At 41.5% G+C, this 16,162-nt stretch overlaps 1 protein-coding gene across 4 annotated transcripts in view; it reads right to left on the reverse strand.

Annotated features, from left to right (window-relative positions):
- Positions 1–16,162, reverse strand: part of SYNPO2 (synaptopodin 2) — a 232,479-nt gene that overhangs the window by 59,904 nt on the left and 156,413 nt on the right. For 2 of the 4 annotated variants that reach the window (XM_075616281.1, XM_075616302.1), the window contains exons 2-3: positions 12,345–12,496; positions 7,573–8,357 (exon numbers count right to left, since the gene is read on the reverse strand). In XM_075616281.1, the coding sequence (XP_075472396.1) occupies positions 7,573–8,357; positions 12,345–12,496 (937 nt within the window). Of the gene's footprint in view, positions 1–6,952; positions 7,075–7,572; positions 8,358–12,344; positions 12,497–16,162 lie in introns of those variants that run through there. The other 2 variants (XM_075616291.1, XM_075616311.1) reach the window with 2 other exon arrangements.

Raw genomic sequence — 16,162 nt, forward strand, 5'->3', positions numbered from 1 at the left:
GCAAAGTTACCTGTATTACTTCCTGTTTTTTAAAGGGGATATGAATGGTCGTCCAATAGGAAGCTGCAAACGATGACATTGTGACTTTCTATTGGCCCAATATTTGGCTGAGATATTTAAACCCGGTAACTTCACGGGCAAAAACCCAGGAGGATCTCCGGAGCTGAAAGTAGCACAGTTCAGCTCTGCAGGACCCCCCCGTTCACATTCTGTGAAGAGAAATGGGTAGTAAAAAGTGATGATAGATATTGATATCAGGAGGTCTGCAATGCGCTGAAAGCAATGTATTACTGGCCATCTGGTATACTATTCAACTCTCCCGTAAAAGAATATTTCACGGGCTGGCCAACTTTAGTCCTCAAGGGCCACCAACAGGTCAGATTTCCAGGATATCCCTGCTTCAGCACAGGTGGCTCAATCAGTAGCTCAGTCGAAGGCTGCAGCAGGGATATCCTGAAAACCTGGCCTGTTGGTGGCCCTTGAGGACTGGAGCTGAGCACCCCTTGAATAGATGGATATATTATATTCTCTTTCCTGAGCAAAGATCCCCGACACCATCCTAAGTCGATTGAAGAGTTCTCATTTTGAGCACTTTCTTCACAAGTCTCCCTCATGTCTGTATGTCTCTTGGTGAGGAAGTGTTAAAAAATTTTTTTTCCTTTTTCATCTTACTTTTTGTTTTAATTTAAAAAACCTCTTTACATTACTTACACTGATCATTACTGTACATTGCTTATTTATGAGAACTAAAATTACCGACTACGGGTTTTCGGGCATAATTACTGTTATTGGGTGTAGCATACTCTTTTTTTTTTTTTTTTAAATAAATTGAAAACAATGTAATTTAATATTCTTAAAGAAGCAATTCCCCAAAAAGCCTACATACAGTATGCGAGTTTGACTCATATAATCTTAGTATCTTGTCCCCTGGGTACATCCTGCTTGTTAAAAAAAAAAAAAAAAAAAAAAAAAGATTCTGAGGTTACCATGGTAACCTTCAGACTGCACTGGGCTCTGTGGAGGACTTCATTTTAAACTCCCATACGCTTAATATTTCAAACCCTTATATCTCCTAAACAAAGCATCAGATTGAAAAAGAAACAGTGTTGGAAAGAGCAAGAAGAGTAGAAACAATTAAATATTAACATGGCATTTAGCCAGATTGCTGATTTAAAGGATCAGTTCCCCCTACCTAAAAAAAAAAAATCTCTCTCCTTCCCCCCCCCCCCCAACTCCCCTTTAAAAAAACAAAATAAAAACATAGGAAGCACGGGTTCCCCAGAGTGCGTTAATTTCAGCTCCGGGACCTCCCCTCTACGGGGAAAACAAAATGGAGGTTTAAATTTCCTGCTCCGAGACATGGCGGATTTAAACCTCCATGATGTAATGGCGGCATCTTCTCCTATATGTATTTCAGGAGGCAGGGGGTCCCCAGAGATGACATTAACGCGGTTCAGCTCCACTGCTTCCCACCTTTGCTGAAAAGAAGGGGGGCATTTAATGTGGAATCCTTTTTAAGACTTTTATTTAGGAATTAACCCAGTCAGTCTCTGCTACTTTGTTTTAAAATACAGATTTCTCGTGGTGCAATCTTTAAAGAAAACTTTGTATGCTCATGTCTTTTATAATGTGAGTCTCCAGATACATTTAATGGCATTTGCTAGGTTCTTATCAGACTCAAAAATGGCCATGCTTTCAATTCCATAGCAATAGTTTACATCTGTCATTTCCTTCCCATTCTATACATTTTAGCGAGAATGAAATGAAGAACAGCATCGAATATTTTTTAGTGTCGATGTTTTCTGTTTGCCCAGAATATTTCGGAAATGTATATTTACAGTATTTTGACACCCTGTAATATGTAAATGGAAATGCTGTCTATGATTGTCATAGTAAAATAAGCAAATGTACGTTACAAGAAGGTTCCTAAAATGCAGTGTAATTAATACAAAGCGTTATTTAAAGAAAGAGCTATTTATCATGAGATAATATGTGTGATTTGCAGTAAAAGTGTTTTATATGTAAGATCACTGCATTTTAGGAGGGGTTTTTATTGTGTTCTGGGTGTCATTCCCTGCAGCATGCAGATTATCTATACAAGTGAGCAAATGAAGTACCCCTGTGGTATCCACCAAGGTGCGAGTTTGGTTGTGACAGGTGAAATTACGCACATTTGCCGTATTTGCAACTGCCCACTCTTCTTATATCAAAGACAATAAAATATAACCTAACCGAACTTGTGGTGTGCAGCAGAGGGTGTCATATTCTACAGACAGCCCATTGGGATATATATGAAAAATGGAAAAAACGCAGAGCACATATTTATATCAGTGTAAATGTGGCAGCAGAGACATGTGTGAATCGTTCTAATCTTGTTTAATTACATTTGATGCAGAACTCTTTGAATTAAAGGCTAACGTCACCCAAACCTGGTGGATTTATTTGGGGCAAAGACAGAGGAAAACTGCACCAGTTACATACCAGTTGTACTATATGTTGTGTCACTTTGTATGTTGCACTGGGCCTTTCTGGGGATTTTTTTTGCACCAGTTACAGTTGTAACGTTTGATGCCTCTCATTATAATATTGCCCTGACTCTCTCCTCTCCTAACCCCTCCATTAGTCACTCCACATAATGCTCATAGCCTGAGTGAACCAGAGTGTGGCAAAGTACCTTGATACATTGACGCAGAGTCACGCAGTGTTACAATTACACAATTTGCACTGGTTTCGGAGCACACACACTCAATACAAACACATATTGTTAGCACTTAATGTAAAATTATAAAAAAATAAATGAAGTAAAAAATAAATCCAAGTAGGGTGGCCTCTTTTCAATCCGGTGCCATCCTTTGTCAACCTTGTTGGATCCTCAACTTGACCCGAAGCCCTACATCCTCTGTTTATAGAAGAGTAGTCTACTGTGAGTATTTCTTCTTTTCAGCTGTCATCTTCTTTCTTTTATTCGTCAGCCACCGGATGTGGCCTCTTCCAGCTTTTTGAGATGTCCTAAGTCTTGTATAGGGCTTTGGACATCACAAAAGGCCAGTCACATGGTATACAACCAATCCTATTGGTTGATGTACAATGTGGTCCCTCACTTTTGCCTGAGAATAAGTTTTCAAGCAAAAGTGAGGGACTCACATGGTACATCAAGCAATCTGATTGGCTGTGTACCACGTGACTGGCCTTCTGTGATGTCCAAAGCCCTATACAAGACTTGGGACATCTCAAAAGACAGGAAGAGGTCACATCCCGCGGCTGAAAAAATAAAATTACATATTTATAGTAGGACTCCTGGGGACATTTATTTTGTCTTTGTTTTAATAGTTTTGAAGCATGGGGTCTCCGTAGCTGAACCGGTTTGATTTCAGCTCTGGGGACCCCTGCTTCCTGGGATACTTGAAAAAAATGAGGGCGCAAATAAGTTTAAAAAGTGAAATCCTGTGCAATGCTATATAGGTGAAAAAAAGCATTCACGGCTGGTTTGTGTTGGTTGTTAAACCAAAAATGCACTGCAATGGCTGCATACTGTAGTTCTCCTCAAATGAAAACAGATAAGGAGAACATAGCCTAATAAAGTTTAATATGCATTAAACAGAGCAGGGAAATTATAAAATGCACTCACATTTTCCCAGTCTGTTTTGCGCAATGAGTGTCATTAGGGCACACTGCAGCCACTCTTGAATAGCACTGGAACCGCCGCGTCTTGCCTCAGATGTCCTGCTCAGCACACGTCGGCAATGTCTTTGCCGAAGTCGGTCCCTCCGCATCTGTGCGCGCACCTACGGTGTCCCAAATGGGCTGGCTGGTACGGTGTCCTCCAAGTGGCAAAAAACCCTACGTGTTTCGCCGTTATCCAAAAGTTGGCTTCCTCCGGGATTTTCATATCATCCCTTGTGGCTTCCTATTGGCTGACATGACCCGGGACATTTAAGCAACAGAGAGATATTGGCACCCCCTACAGAGGAAAGTATCTCGGGAAGCAGGGAGTCCCCGAAGGTGAAATGAATGTGGTTCAGCTCCACAGACCCCCTTCTTCAAACCTATTTCTTTTTAAAACATCCCATACAGAACCCCCAGGAGTGCTGCTTTAAAGAAAAGAAGAAGAAAAAAAGAAATACCCCCCGGAGACTGCTCATGGATCAAAGGAGGACCCAGGGCACCGGGTCAAGTTGAGGATCCAACGACGTTAACTAGGGATGGCACCAGATTGAAAGAGGCCATTGGGCCTGGATTTATTTTTGACTGTTTATTTTGTGCCATAGGTCTTTGGATTGACCTTTTTTTGGGCCATCGGCTTGGATTCATTTTGAATGTTTTTGCGTTTTGTTTCTTTTACTTTGCAATTGTGCTTTGGATTAATTTGAATGGTTTTGGATTTTTTTTTTTTTTTTTGTGTCACTGGCTTGGATTGTGTGTGGTTTTTTTTAATGGTTGGGCATCTGTCCTTTATTGCAGCGGTGCGCAAACTGGGGGGCGCAACCCCAAGGGGGCGGGAGATTTTTCTGGGGGTGCGGGCGGTTGCAGAGGCCCCGCGCTCTTCCCCCAGTCATTTAATTAAATGCAACACTCCCCTTACCGGGATTCAGCCGGCTGTGTGGCGCGTCGCCATGGCAACGCCGCGGGCCATGTGACGTAACACGCGTCAAATGACGCTGCGGGTCATGTGACGTGAGATGACTCTGCAGCATCATTTAATGCAAATACAAGTTGGGTGGGGGGCACGAGAGCCGGGGAAGGGAAGACTGTGGGGCGCAGCTTCAAAAGTTTGCGCTCCCCTGCTTTATTGGATTAATCTGCGGGGGCCCCGGAGGATTAGGAGGACGGCCTTCAACCTGACTGGAGAAAGTAAGACATTTATTTATTTAGGGTCAACATTGACATTGACATAACATTGTGGCAATCCAGGCCCCTATGTGTCTATCCAGGCCCCTATTGAGGATCAATCAATCAATCAATCAATGTAAACGCTTGAGTTTAATTATGTTAATATTTAATATCATGTATATTTTGTAAAATTATTATATTTAATGCTTTTCTTGTTACTGTGGAGGTCGGGCAGTTATGCTGGAGGCAGACAGGTGTGTGATGGATTAGGTGACCCGTGGTGGTTAGGCCTTCGGAGGGGGACGGCACAGGAGGGGATTAACCCATTCATTACCTTATTTTTGTAATGCTTTTCAATGGGCAAAAGCCCTATTAGCCACATTTGACTTATTTAGTATAGTGGGTGGGGGTATGAGGGGTGGGTTATTGGGGTAGGTGCATCGAGGTGGAAATTAAGGCCTCTGGGGGTTGTTAACCTCTTGTATGCAATAGCGGTTGTACCACTCTGACATACAATTGGTAGTAGTGTAGCTAGGGTATTTGTGTCAACCCCGTGGTTGCCTTAGTGGCCATGAAGGTATGTATAAAGCCCGCCTTCATGGCCACTATCGGTTCCAAGAGGTTAATAGACATATTTCTATTGGGAAGGCAGCTGCACGGTATATATTGCATGAAATTGCAATAGATACCTGGCATCCTATCGTGAGCCAGCATTAAATCAGTTAGTGCTGGGGACTGTCATATATATTAGCCATATGCAAATGAGCGGCCTAACGGCCATTGGTTTTATTTATATTTAGCCTTGAGGATACTCAGGGAAGCTGACAGACGTTACCTACAGTATTTAGGTAACGTCACGTTAGTAGCCCTGATTAAACGGAACTGTTAGTATCTGCCCCTCTGCCTTCCATTTTCGGACTATTTTGCGCTGCTGTTCTCGTAATTTAATGCATCAGGGCCTTTCAGTGAGAAATGTACATATGTGAGAACATTTTATTTTAATGTCTGCATTAGAGAGTTTGTTTTGGGTTTATTTTGAACTATAAAACCAAGCTAAAGTAGGAGCTCAAAGTTTGATCTCACCAAAGTTTCTGTCAGTGAAATATATAAAACGTTGTTAGTTTTCCTCGGCATTACATCATTTTTTATGCAACTGCTACTAAACAATAAAACATTATGCAACAGTATGTTTTGCATTTTTTTTACCTTCGGAACCAGTTATTTATATTCTCTCGCCCTAAAATAACATTCCCAGCGATCCCTGCTATTCTGTCCGGAGAGTTTTTGTGACACATTCTAGCAGCTGATTAGATAAATATCAGCCACACAAGCAATTCACACAGATAGGGGAAATACATTATCTTTTAAAAAGCGTTCTAAAGCTTGAAAACGACTTTTTATCCTTCTCAATAAAAAGTGCTTGTCCAGGACTGTGACACCAGATTTTAAAAAGCAACAACATTATGCAGTATACAGAGATCAATACTTTGCTTTATTAGGCCGTATCATTAGATAATTCTGCATGCATTTTATATTTGAGTGTTCGGATGTTGCCATTTACTCCCAAAGGGTAATAATAGCTTTGATTCTTAATTAGTAAATGTACAATTTCTTTAAAGAAAGCTATGCAGATATTGTACCATTACATCAACATAACAGTATGGCAAGAAAAATACAACTTATTTTTGGAAAAACAATTGCAATTTGTGACAGCTCATTACAAAAACCGGCTGACTTCATTAATGACGTTACTGACAAGTCCCTGTCACACAGTTGTTACGAAGCTCACTGTCAAATGCATAACATGCTAACAACTTTTTTTTCACTCCAAGCCTTTTCTCTGAACCAAACCGTATGCGTGCAGCTATATCGACATACTAAGGGTGTTGCAAGTCCATAGCCTTCAAATCACATACATCAACACACAATATACATTGCGGTAATATACATCAACACACCCAGTATGTGAAACACTCGGTTGGATTAGCAATAATTGTTGCTACACACAAAATGAAAGTATTTTATGAACATTTTAAGTGAAGACATTCAAACTACTTAATGCTCTGCCTACTTTTTAGACTGACATAAATATACACACCCCCTCTGCCCCCCCATTACAAACCATAGCAATTGTAACAGCAAAGGTAATTGAATTTTGTGCAGTCAGTGTATAATTTAGGAGTACTCCGAAATGCTCCTTGGAATAGATTTTGCGGCTGACCTCTAAAGGCAGCAAGGCAGAAGAAATAGTGAGTTCACTTCATGCTGTAGTCTAGCAAAGGTTTACAAAATGGAAAGGATCAGATAACTGCCCAGCATTACACATGCTGGTGTCTGTCAAACTGACTTCTGCAAGAATCATCAAGCTATCCAACCGTCTGCCTCCTGCCTTAACAGTGCAGCTCACCATGTCTCATCAGTAATATTTTGGGAATACGGAGCAACTGTTATCAGAGAGAACCCCCACCAAAGGGAGATTGCCATCGGAGCTGGAATATTTAAAGGTGTTAGGAACCACCTGTGGTAGGCATCACTGTGCACCAATCATTTCTTATTCCAGATAACCTCTTCAGTTGGGAACTATGGTGTATGCTTATTTGACACTTAAATGTAAAATAATTTAAAAAAATAAATAAATAAAATACATGTAAAACAAGCCTGGCCAAAAAAAAAGAGAGAATATTTCATGCACATGAAGTAACTAGCAGAGCAGTGCAACTGACTCTGATGCAGCATACTTACTTGCGTGCCTCGCCCTGTGCTTGTGTGTTCTGGTGGGATCCCTTTCTGGCTGCTGATCCTCCTCCCTCTGCTCTGTGTCTTCTGCTGTGATTCCAAAGGAGACAGCAGAAGGAGGTGCTTCTGTCTGCCCTCCTTCCTCTCCAGATTCAACACACCCCCTGTCAGAAAGAGACCTGAGCTCTTCTTTCTCTCTGCCAGAGCAGTCTAAGATCACTTCAACCCTGGTGAGAGATGGATCTTCTGCCTCTGCTGCTGTGATCACCTTTATTTCCGGCCGGCCTGCAATCTGGAATATTGTAGATGACTGCTGGACAGTTGTCCCTCTCTGACCCAGGCAGACCTCCGTCACAGAGTTGGTTTCGCCTTGTCCACTGCATTCTTTTTCTGAAGGTTTACATTTTCCTGTGCCCAAAAGAGTCACAATAGGAGCACCACTTCCTACGTCCATGTCACGTGTGAGCGACAGCTGCAGTTTAACCATAGGCCCCTGTCTTCCTTCTTCTATTCTTCCAATCAATGGGATATCACCTGGCATGCCAGCCCTTGGAGTTTCTATCACTTTAGGGGTAATCTTGTGGTACTGCAGTATCTCCTTGTCTTTCTCTATCAAACCTGCATCACACGTAGTCCTTGCCTCGAAATGATCTTGTGTTTCTTCATGGCCTCTGGGAAGGGTCTCCAGAGCAGGCCTGATCTCCAGTGTGGTTCTCTCTGTGTACTCCTCTCTGTTAACAGTTCTATCTTCTCCATTCTTAGGGTCAGGCAGCATAGTCTTGTTCAGTGTCCTGTAACAGAAGAGGAAGAACAGCTCCGCTCTAATTATTCCATTCTCCTGTAGCTCTTTAACGCCCTAAAAACTGAACAGGCCCACACATTGTTTTGTGGTATGCTGCAGAACTAAAGGCATTAAACATCCGTTGAGGGTACTTTCACTATTACATCATTTGGTGCAGCGAGCCGTGGCGGAACGGCGGATTATATGACATTGTAATAATTTAACACGCTTACATATTCATTTTCGCATCAGCAAATGCTAGTAACTATGAGTGACCAGTTCTGTCTATTCCTTGGACGCAAATGTTGATAACTCTAAACAGACAGAACACATCGCAGTTCCAGTTACTAATACTGCGTCTCTTATGCTGACTGCTCTGTACTGATGAGAGCAAACTTGAAGAAGCTTGGTCATCAGCCATTGTGTAATCCTGTACAACAAATGTAAATGCTAATTGTGTCCAATGCACACAGACTATCATTTAGATATCATTAAAGGAATACAAAAAAAATCATATGACGTAACCTCTGAAATGATCTCACTTGTATTTCAGTTCATACACAGCACAGAGCTTGTATCCATCATTTTACTGAGCATGGGTATTCTCGGTTACTAAGCAGGAGGGCACCGCTGGGGCTAATTAAATCTGTTTTTTTTTATAATTAGATTAATATGCTTAATCATTTTATACATCAGTTTAAACAGTGCCTGTAGCAGGAATTGCAGAGGAAATTGAATCACGGTGTAATATTTGCTTTAACAAACATTTTCTTCACTGTAACAAGCTACATCTTTCTTTGCTAGCATTGAGAACTGAGTTGCTGTTGTTATGTCTGAAGTTGTGTCAATTATCAGGAAGGGATGCAGAGGGTAAAAACGGACAGCCAGAAAATGCCAATTTTTGTGTAATTGTCACTGCTTTAGGCTGCGTCCCCGTTAGCGCTGAGCGGGCAGCGCTTGTGGCGATTACTTACACATATAGATATATGTAAGTCCCTGCTCACGCTGTGCACACGCGCTCGTGCGCGGGCACACACGCTCACCCGCGCTCAGCACTTAGGTAAACAGTGTCTATTGGAATGTTATTTGTGCTGGTCCTTCCCCCAGTGTGGATGTGTTATATAGCTGGAGGTGTCAAAAGGTTCCTGAAAGCAAGTGATATATTATACGTATAAACACACATACATACACACATACACACACATACTGTACATATATATGTGTATATACATATACATACACACATACATACATATCAGTTTTTAATTTAAATAATATATGCAATGCATTATATTATAGGTCTTGCAACATTTAATAAGCTAAACAAGGATTTCAATACATTGGCCATTCGATAGGTTATCCAACAGGGTAAGAGATATTTCACCCCCTCCCCCAAGAAGACCTGTGATACATTGCATCACAAACCCCACTGGCAGCGACTGGGTTAATGGCAACCCTCCAGCTATGGAAACCCAGCATTCATTGGCTCCCGCCACAAATGGGTTTCAAATATAGCAGCAAGAAATGACAGGGTACAACAAGTGTTCACATTCACCTTCTCATCGCTCATGTTTAAAGCCTTCTGGCAGAATGAAGGCATTTGATTGGATCTAGGGACAACAAATGTCTCATTTATTAAATAGCCTATAACGTTACATAAAGGCCAGGAGGATTCGCATGTAGGCCCTGTGTGTGAGCGACAGCATTTGTTTCTTCTATCAATAAGGCACCTTACAATATTAAACAAAACCTGGCTTGCTGAGCAGAGATGAGTTACATACACCTATAAACATTTCCTTGTATGACAGAAGCCTGAAAAGGGAAGGGGTAGTGAGGTTTGAACTGCACATGCCTCCTTTTCAGCTGTGCAATTTCTCTGGATAGACAACAAGGCAAATATTCAGTGAGTTGTTTCCTCCTTAAATGGTTGTAAAAGTTTTAGGATGCAAGCTTATGCACGTGTTGGCAAAAGACCAGAGCCGCCAGCATTATTAATACCAGAGGAAACCTTCTACTTACTTCGCTGAATTGATGGTAACAATGGTATGTTCAGAATGCTCAGTGCATATAACCATCAAAAAAACAATGTGTTGCAGGCGTATGAGAAGAGAATCTGCTAAGCAATATGGCAAATATTTGAATTGCACCAAAAAAATATTCTTACAGAAATATGGATCTTTTCCAATAAAACTGTAATCCCCTTTAGAATTACTGTACTAATAAATATTACTTCATAAGTATCTCTGCTGCTTCACAACTAGAAATACTACGGCCCGTACTCTATAAGGTGTACTGTAACAGCACAGATGATGTGCTACCGCATTAAAAGCCCCAGTAAAATCGATAGGGCTTGTCATGCGATAGCACGTCATCTGCGTTATCACACCTTACAGAATAAGGGCGTACTGTAGGCAACTATTTGCGCACATGCTGTAATAAAACACACAAGTGCCTCTGGATCAATAAGTAAGTATAGATATAGGATAAAGTATCTGTTGTCTAAATATAGCATAGCTTGAACTTGATGGATGTACGTCTTTTTTCAACCTCATCTACTATGTAACTATGTAACTATGTAACTATGTATGCCTCTGTCATTCAGATATTTCCTGTAGTTTGTAGAATATGCACCATTTAAAATCTGCAATAAGGACAATTTTACACTACAATAGTTTAGCCCTGGTAAGAAATTGGGCTATAGTTCTATCCTCCTCCTGGTATAATCCCTGGTAAGAGCAGGTTGCCAGGAGTTATCAGGGGTTTCCCCCACTTCAAGCACTGCCCTGAGTGGTGGGGGTAGGTCACCTGACCCTGTGTCAAAGCAAGAGACACAGGGGCGGTGCCTGCTGAGATCATAAAAGAGCAGTGCATTTCCTATTTAGTGTGTCTGTTGTGGCTGTTCTGTCAGTCTGACAGTAGTGATAGTGAGTTAGGAGGAGAGGAGTGATCAGCTCATGAGTAGAGCTGATCTAACTATAGTTATTGAGGTGGACCAAATACCTCTCACCCTGCGTAGGGAGTGAAGGAAGAGCTAGCCCCACTCTGGATGCCTTTGGTCCAGAGTGGTGGCAGGGAGGAACATCACAAGGGAGAACAGTTAGTGGACTGTGCATGAACTTTACCTGTCGGCTGCTGCTGCTGCCCAAGAGAATAAAGAGACTGCTGCTTTTAAAGATAATCCTTGTGTGAGACTGGAATCTCTCATCCCTGTGGGGAATCTCTGTGGTAAGGATTCCACCCCGCATTCCTGGGGCTTACTATAGATGGAGGCGCTGCACCATTGAACCAGAACGAAGGCATCCACCCCAGTAACCTGTTCCTGTTATCCACCATGTCATCGCGGGAGACTCAGGCCCTCCTGTTGCCAGCAGGTATGCACCACACAGAGACACCTAGCCAGGCCCCAGAACACCTTAGGGGACCCTATCTGCGATTGGGAGGGGGAAGATGAGCTAGAATAGTATTAAGGCAGAAATGTTTCCTAAAATTGAAGCCTGCTTTTTGTGTGGAATACTAGTGTGTAGTTATTTTCCTTTTCACGTAAGCCCTTGTTGCCTCACTTTCAATGATACCGTTCTCCTGCTCTTATTTTGCATGGTAGCCTATGACTATGATTGCACCATTACCACATGTGAATTGCTACAGCAGATCTGAACACCGAGAGCGGCCTGATGTTGATAAGCCAGGGAGGATATTTTAGAGCAGCCTTATGTTGATAAGCCAGGGAGGATATTTTAGAGCAGCCTTATGTTGATAAGCCAGGGAGGATATTTTAGAGCAGCCTGATGTTGATAAGCCAGTGATGATATTTTAGAGCAGCCTGATGTTGATAAGCCAGGGAGGATATTTTCAGATGGCTTCACAAGAAACACATTCTGTCAGTGAAATCATTCAAACTAAGCTGTGATGGGCTCAGAAATATAATTACATTAGAAATTAGGAGACGGCGAGTCAGCCACTGCATTTAAGAATTAATTACACTGGGTGGTTGACTGACCTTTTGACAAGCATCTGGAGGTTATCAGCTGACCTGTCAATCAAAGCAACAACTTGAGCGTACGGTATGTCCGTGCAGGGGGTCTCATTGATGGAAACAACCTCATCTCCCTCACATAATCCAGCACTGGAGGCCTTGCTCATGCTTCGAACCTGAAACAAACCAAAAAGAGAGTCAATCTACTGGCACAATGGTTTGAACATGTGGGCAGTACAGTATATGCACTAACATTGTGCATCAAACACAGCGGTATTTGTACACAAGCATGGAGTAAAACCAACATGAGAGAGAGAGAGAGAATAAATATTTGTTTACTGGAAATAGCACTCAAGGTTAGCACTCAACCTCCATCAGTGTCAGATACTAGTCAAATCAGTGTCAGATACTAGTCAAATCAGTGTCAGATACTAGTCACATAAGTGTCAGATACTAGTCACGTCAGTGTCAGATACTAGTCAAATCAGTGTCAGATACTAGTCACATAAGTGTCAGATACTAGTCACATCATTGTCATCTATTAGACAACAGACCATCTATATAAAAGAGAGAATAAAATAAAAGTATCTATATTTCTCTCTTATGCATTATAAGACATATTGGAATATTGTTATTAAATATAATTAACATATTTCTCCTTACCAGGACTCAATTACCATATTGTATGTGTTTATGAGTTTATGTTTAATGATTGATAGGGAGTGACAGCCCTGGCCCCAGTTCCCAATTACTCTGTTTTTTGTGATCTTGATTACTTTTAGGTGTTGTTCACCAATCAGATTGTGGGCAGGGAGGTTTAAATAGTACCCTCCCTTTGTCCCTACACTACACTCCTTGAGAAAGAACACTAGCTGTTCCAAACGCGTGGGAGGAGGTTCTTTTTGTTCTGTCTGTGGACGTATCTGTTTTTATGTGGTTTAATAAAGTTTTTTACTTTTACCTACTGGTGAGTACTGTACCCTTAAGGAGCGGCTGCCTTTTTTTGATCCTCTACGTTTTGTGCTACTGTTTCCGGATCCGAGAGACGCCACAGAGGGAGGGTGCACCACGCTGGTACACCTAAGCCAGGAGAACGCCAGGGAACAGTGACTGATCGTGAGTACATGGGTGCTTCACACTGACTTTGTTGGGGAGTTTATTGACGCTTCTCAAGGCTACATACCTCCGACACCCTGACGATTCCCTCCTTCACAACAGGCTGATGTCAACTCCATATGCTCCACATTAATATGTGATTTCTACTGGGATACATGCAGCAGGTTCCTAGAGCTAAGTAGACCTCTTCTCTATACCATATTTTTCTACTCATGCTCGGTTACTGCTTCAACCATTATATTTGCTCTGGGGATATATACAGGTTACTCACCAGTTTATGCACAGGTTTTGTCTACACGACACCCTCTGCTTAGGTTTTTAATGCTTTGTGATACGTTTTATGTTCCATATATACCTCAATTTTTTCCTTTTTTCTATTTGGGTTTGGATTAGTGCATTCTGTCTACATCCCTAATACTTCAACATGGATTCATCCCAACCTATATGCCAACATACAGACACTCACTTTGCATTTAACTGCTTCAATCTCTCTGCCAGTATGAACAACGCAGCTTCTGTTTTTAAAGGGGAAAACAACATTTTTTTGCGAGGATACACAGGATTTAAAGACATACTTCTTTCGATTAGAGAAACTCATTTCCCAGGATCTAAGGACATGGTGGGATACTAGTGTCAGATACTAGTCACATCACTGTCAGATACTAGTCACGTCAGTGTCAGATACTAGTAACGTCAGTGTCAGATACTAGTCACGTCAGTGTCAGATACTAGTCACGTCAGTGTCAGATACTAGTCAAATCAGTGTCAGATACTATTCACATCATTGTCATATACTAGTCACATCATTGTCAGATACTAGTCACATCATTGTCAGATACTAGTCACATCATTGTCAGATACTAGTCACGTCATTGTCAGATACTAGTCACATCATTGTCAGATACTAGTCAAATCAGTGTCAGATACTAGTCACGTCATTGTCAGATACTAGTCAAATCAGTGTCAGATACTAGTCACATCAGTGTCAGATACTAGTCACGTGAGTTTCTGACTGGTAACAGTTAAATGGAGGTAGGTGGCCCCTCCCCCCAGAGCTCACCACTCCCCACCTTTTTAACTTGGGAGGTTCTGGCATTTTGCTGAATGGACAAGACTCACTGTAGTTGCTTCCCTTCATACAGAGGTAAAAGGAAGGGTTCACAGTTTTAGTGTTAGGACCTGCATTTGTGGTTATACCTTGACGTTTGTATGCGGGCTTACGACGCTTTGGCAAAAGGGTTTAACTAAATAACCAAGTAATTATTATTGAAGTATTTAAACGTTATACTTATTACCATATATGTTTTGTCAATTTGATGTAGCATTGGGCACCCCTGTCTTTTGTTGTATACTAGTCACGTCAGTGTCAGATACTAGTCACATCATTGTCAGATACTAGTCACGTCAGTGTCAGATACTAGTCACGTCAGTGTCAGATACTAGTCACGTCAGTGTCAGATACTAGTCACGTCAGTGTCAGATACTAGTCATGTCAGTGTCAGATACTAGTCACATCATTGTCAGATACTAGTCACGTCAGTGTCAGATACTAGTCACGTCAGTGTCAGATACTAGTAACGTCAGTGTCAGATACTAGTCACGTCAGTGTCAGATACTAGTAACGTCAGTGTCAGATACTAGTCACATCAGTGTCAGATACTAGTAACGTCAGTGTCAGATACTAGTAACTTCAGTGTCAGATACTAGTAACGTCAGTGTCAGATACTAGTCACGTCAGTGTCAGATACTAGTCACGTCAGTGTCAGATACTAGTCACGTCAGTGTCAGATACTAGTCACGTCAGTGTCAGATACTAGTCACGTCAGTGTCAGATACTAGTCACGTCAGTGTCAGATACTAGTCACGTCAGTGTCAGATACTAGTAACGTCAGTGTCAGATACTAGTCACGTCAGTGTCAGATACTAGTCACGTCAGTGTCAGATACTAGTCACATCATTGTCAGATACTAGTCACTTTTAATGCTGACTCCAGCCAGTTTATATTGCAATTATCGTAAATAGAGATATCACTTCACATGTCTCGGACAGGTCTGAACCCTGCCTTTCCCCATTATCTCCTAGCATACAGTGCTTCCACTGCAGCTAGGGATTCTGGGAAATGCCATGCAAATGAGCACACATTGTCACCTTTTGCTTCAAATCCTTTTTAACATGACACAGCTTTTCAGCACATTCTGGGTTAAAGAAGTGCATCGCAGTTATGTAATTTGTCTTCAATGTTTTTATGCCATTTGCTGCACAGAAAATAGGGGGTTTCGTTATACTGTTGCTATTTCCGTTGAGGGATCAATGCAAGTCATGCTACATGTTTGTATGGTAATATTGTTGTATCATAAAATCATTTGAACAAAGTGCAGATTTGAATAGACAGAGGAAAATAGAGTCAAACACCTTCCTTCGGGGTCACACTGTGTGCAGGTTTTTGGAAGGCTAAGAAGATGCCAATTTTTTTTACTGCAACAGCAAACTCTGATCACAACACTTACAAATATGGAATGGTATGCTGCGTTTATGCTTTTCCAGTAGGAATGTAAACACCCTGGTTAGTTTAGAAAGCATTAATAGAACAGATTTTCCTTCAGCACTTTCCCCGACTTCTCTTTGAATTGCTAGATCAGTAAGACATTTCCATTCGCACTTTCCAAAGCCTGTGAGCACTAAATGTAAATATTAGTGATGAAAATGGGGAGTAGGTGAAGTATAAT

This window comes from Ascaphus truei, chromosome 1, assembly GCF_040206685.1.
Source record: "Ascaphus truei isolate aAscTru1 chromosome 1, aAscTru1.hap1, whole genome shotgun sequence".
In the NCBI taxonomy this organism is placed as follows: domain Eukaryota; kingdom Metazoa; phylum Chordata; class Amphibia; order Anura; family Ascaphidae; genus Ascaphus; species Ascaphus truei.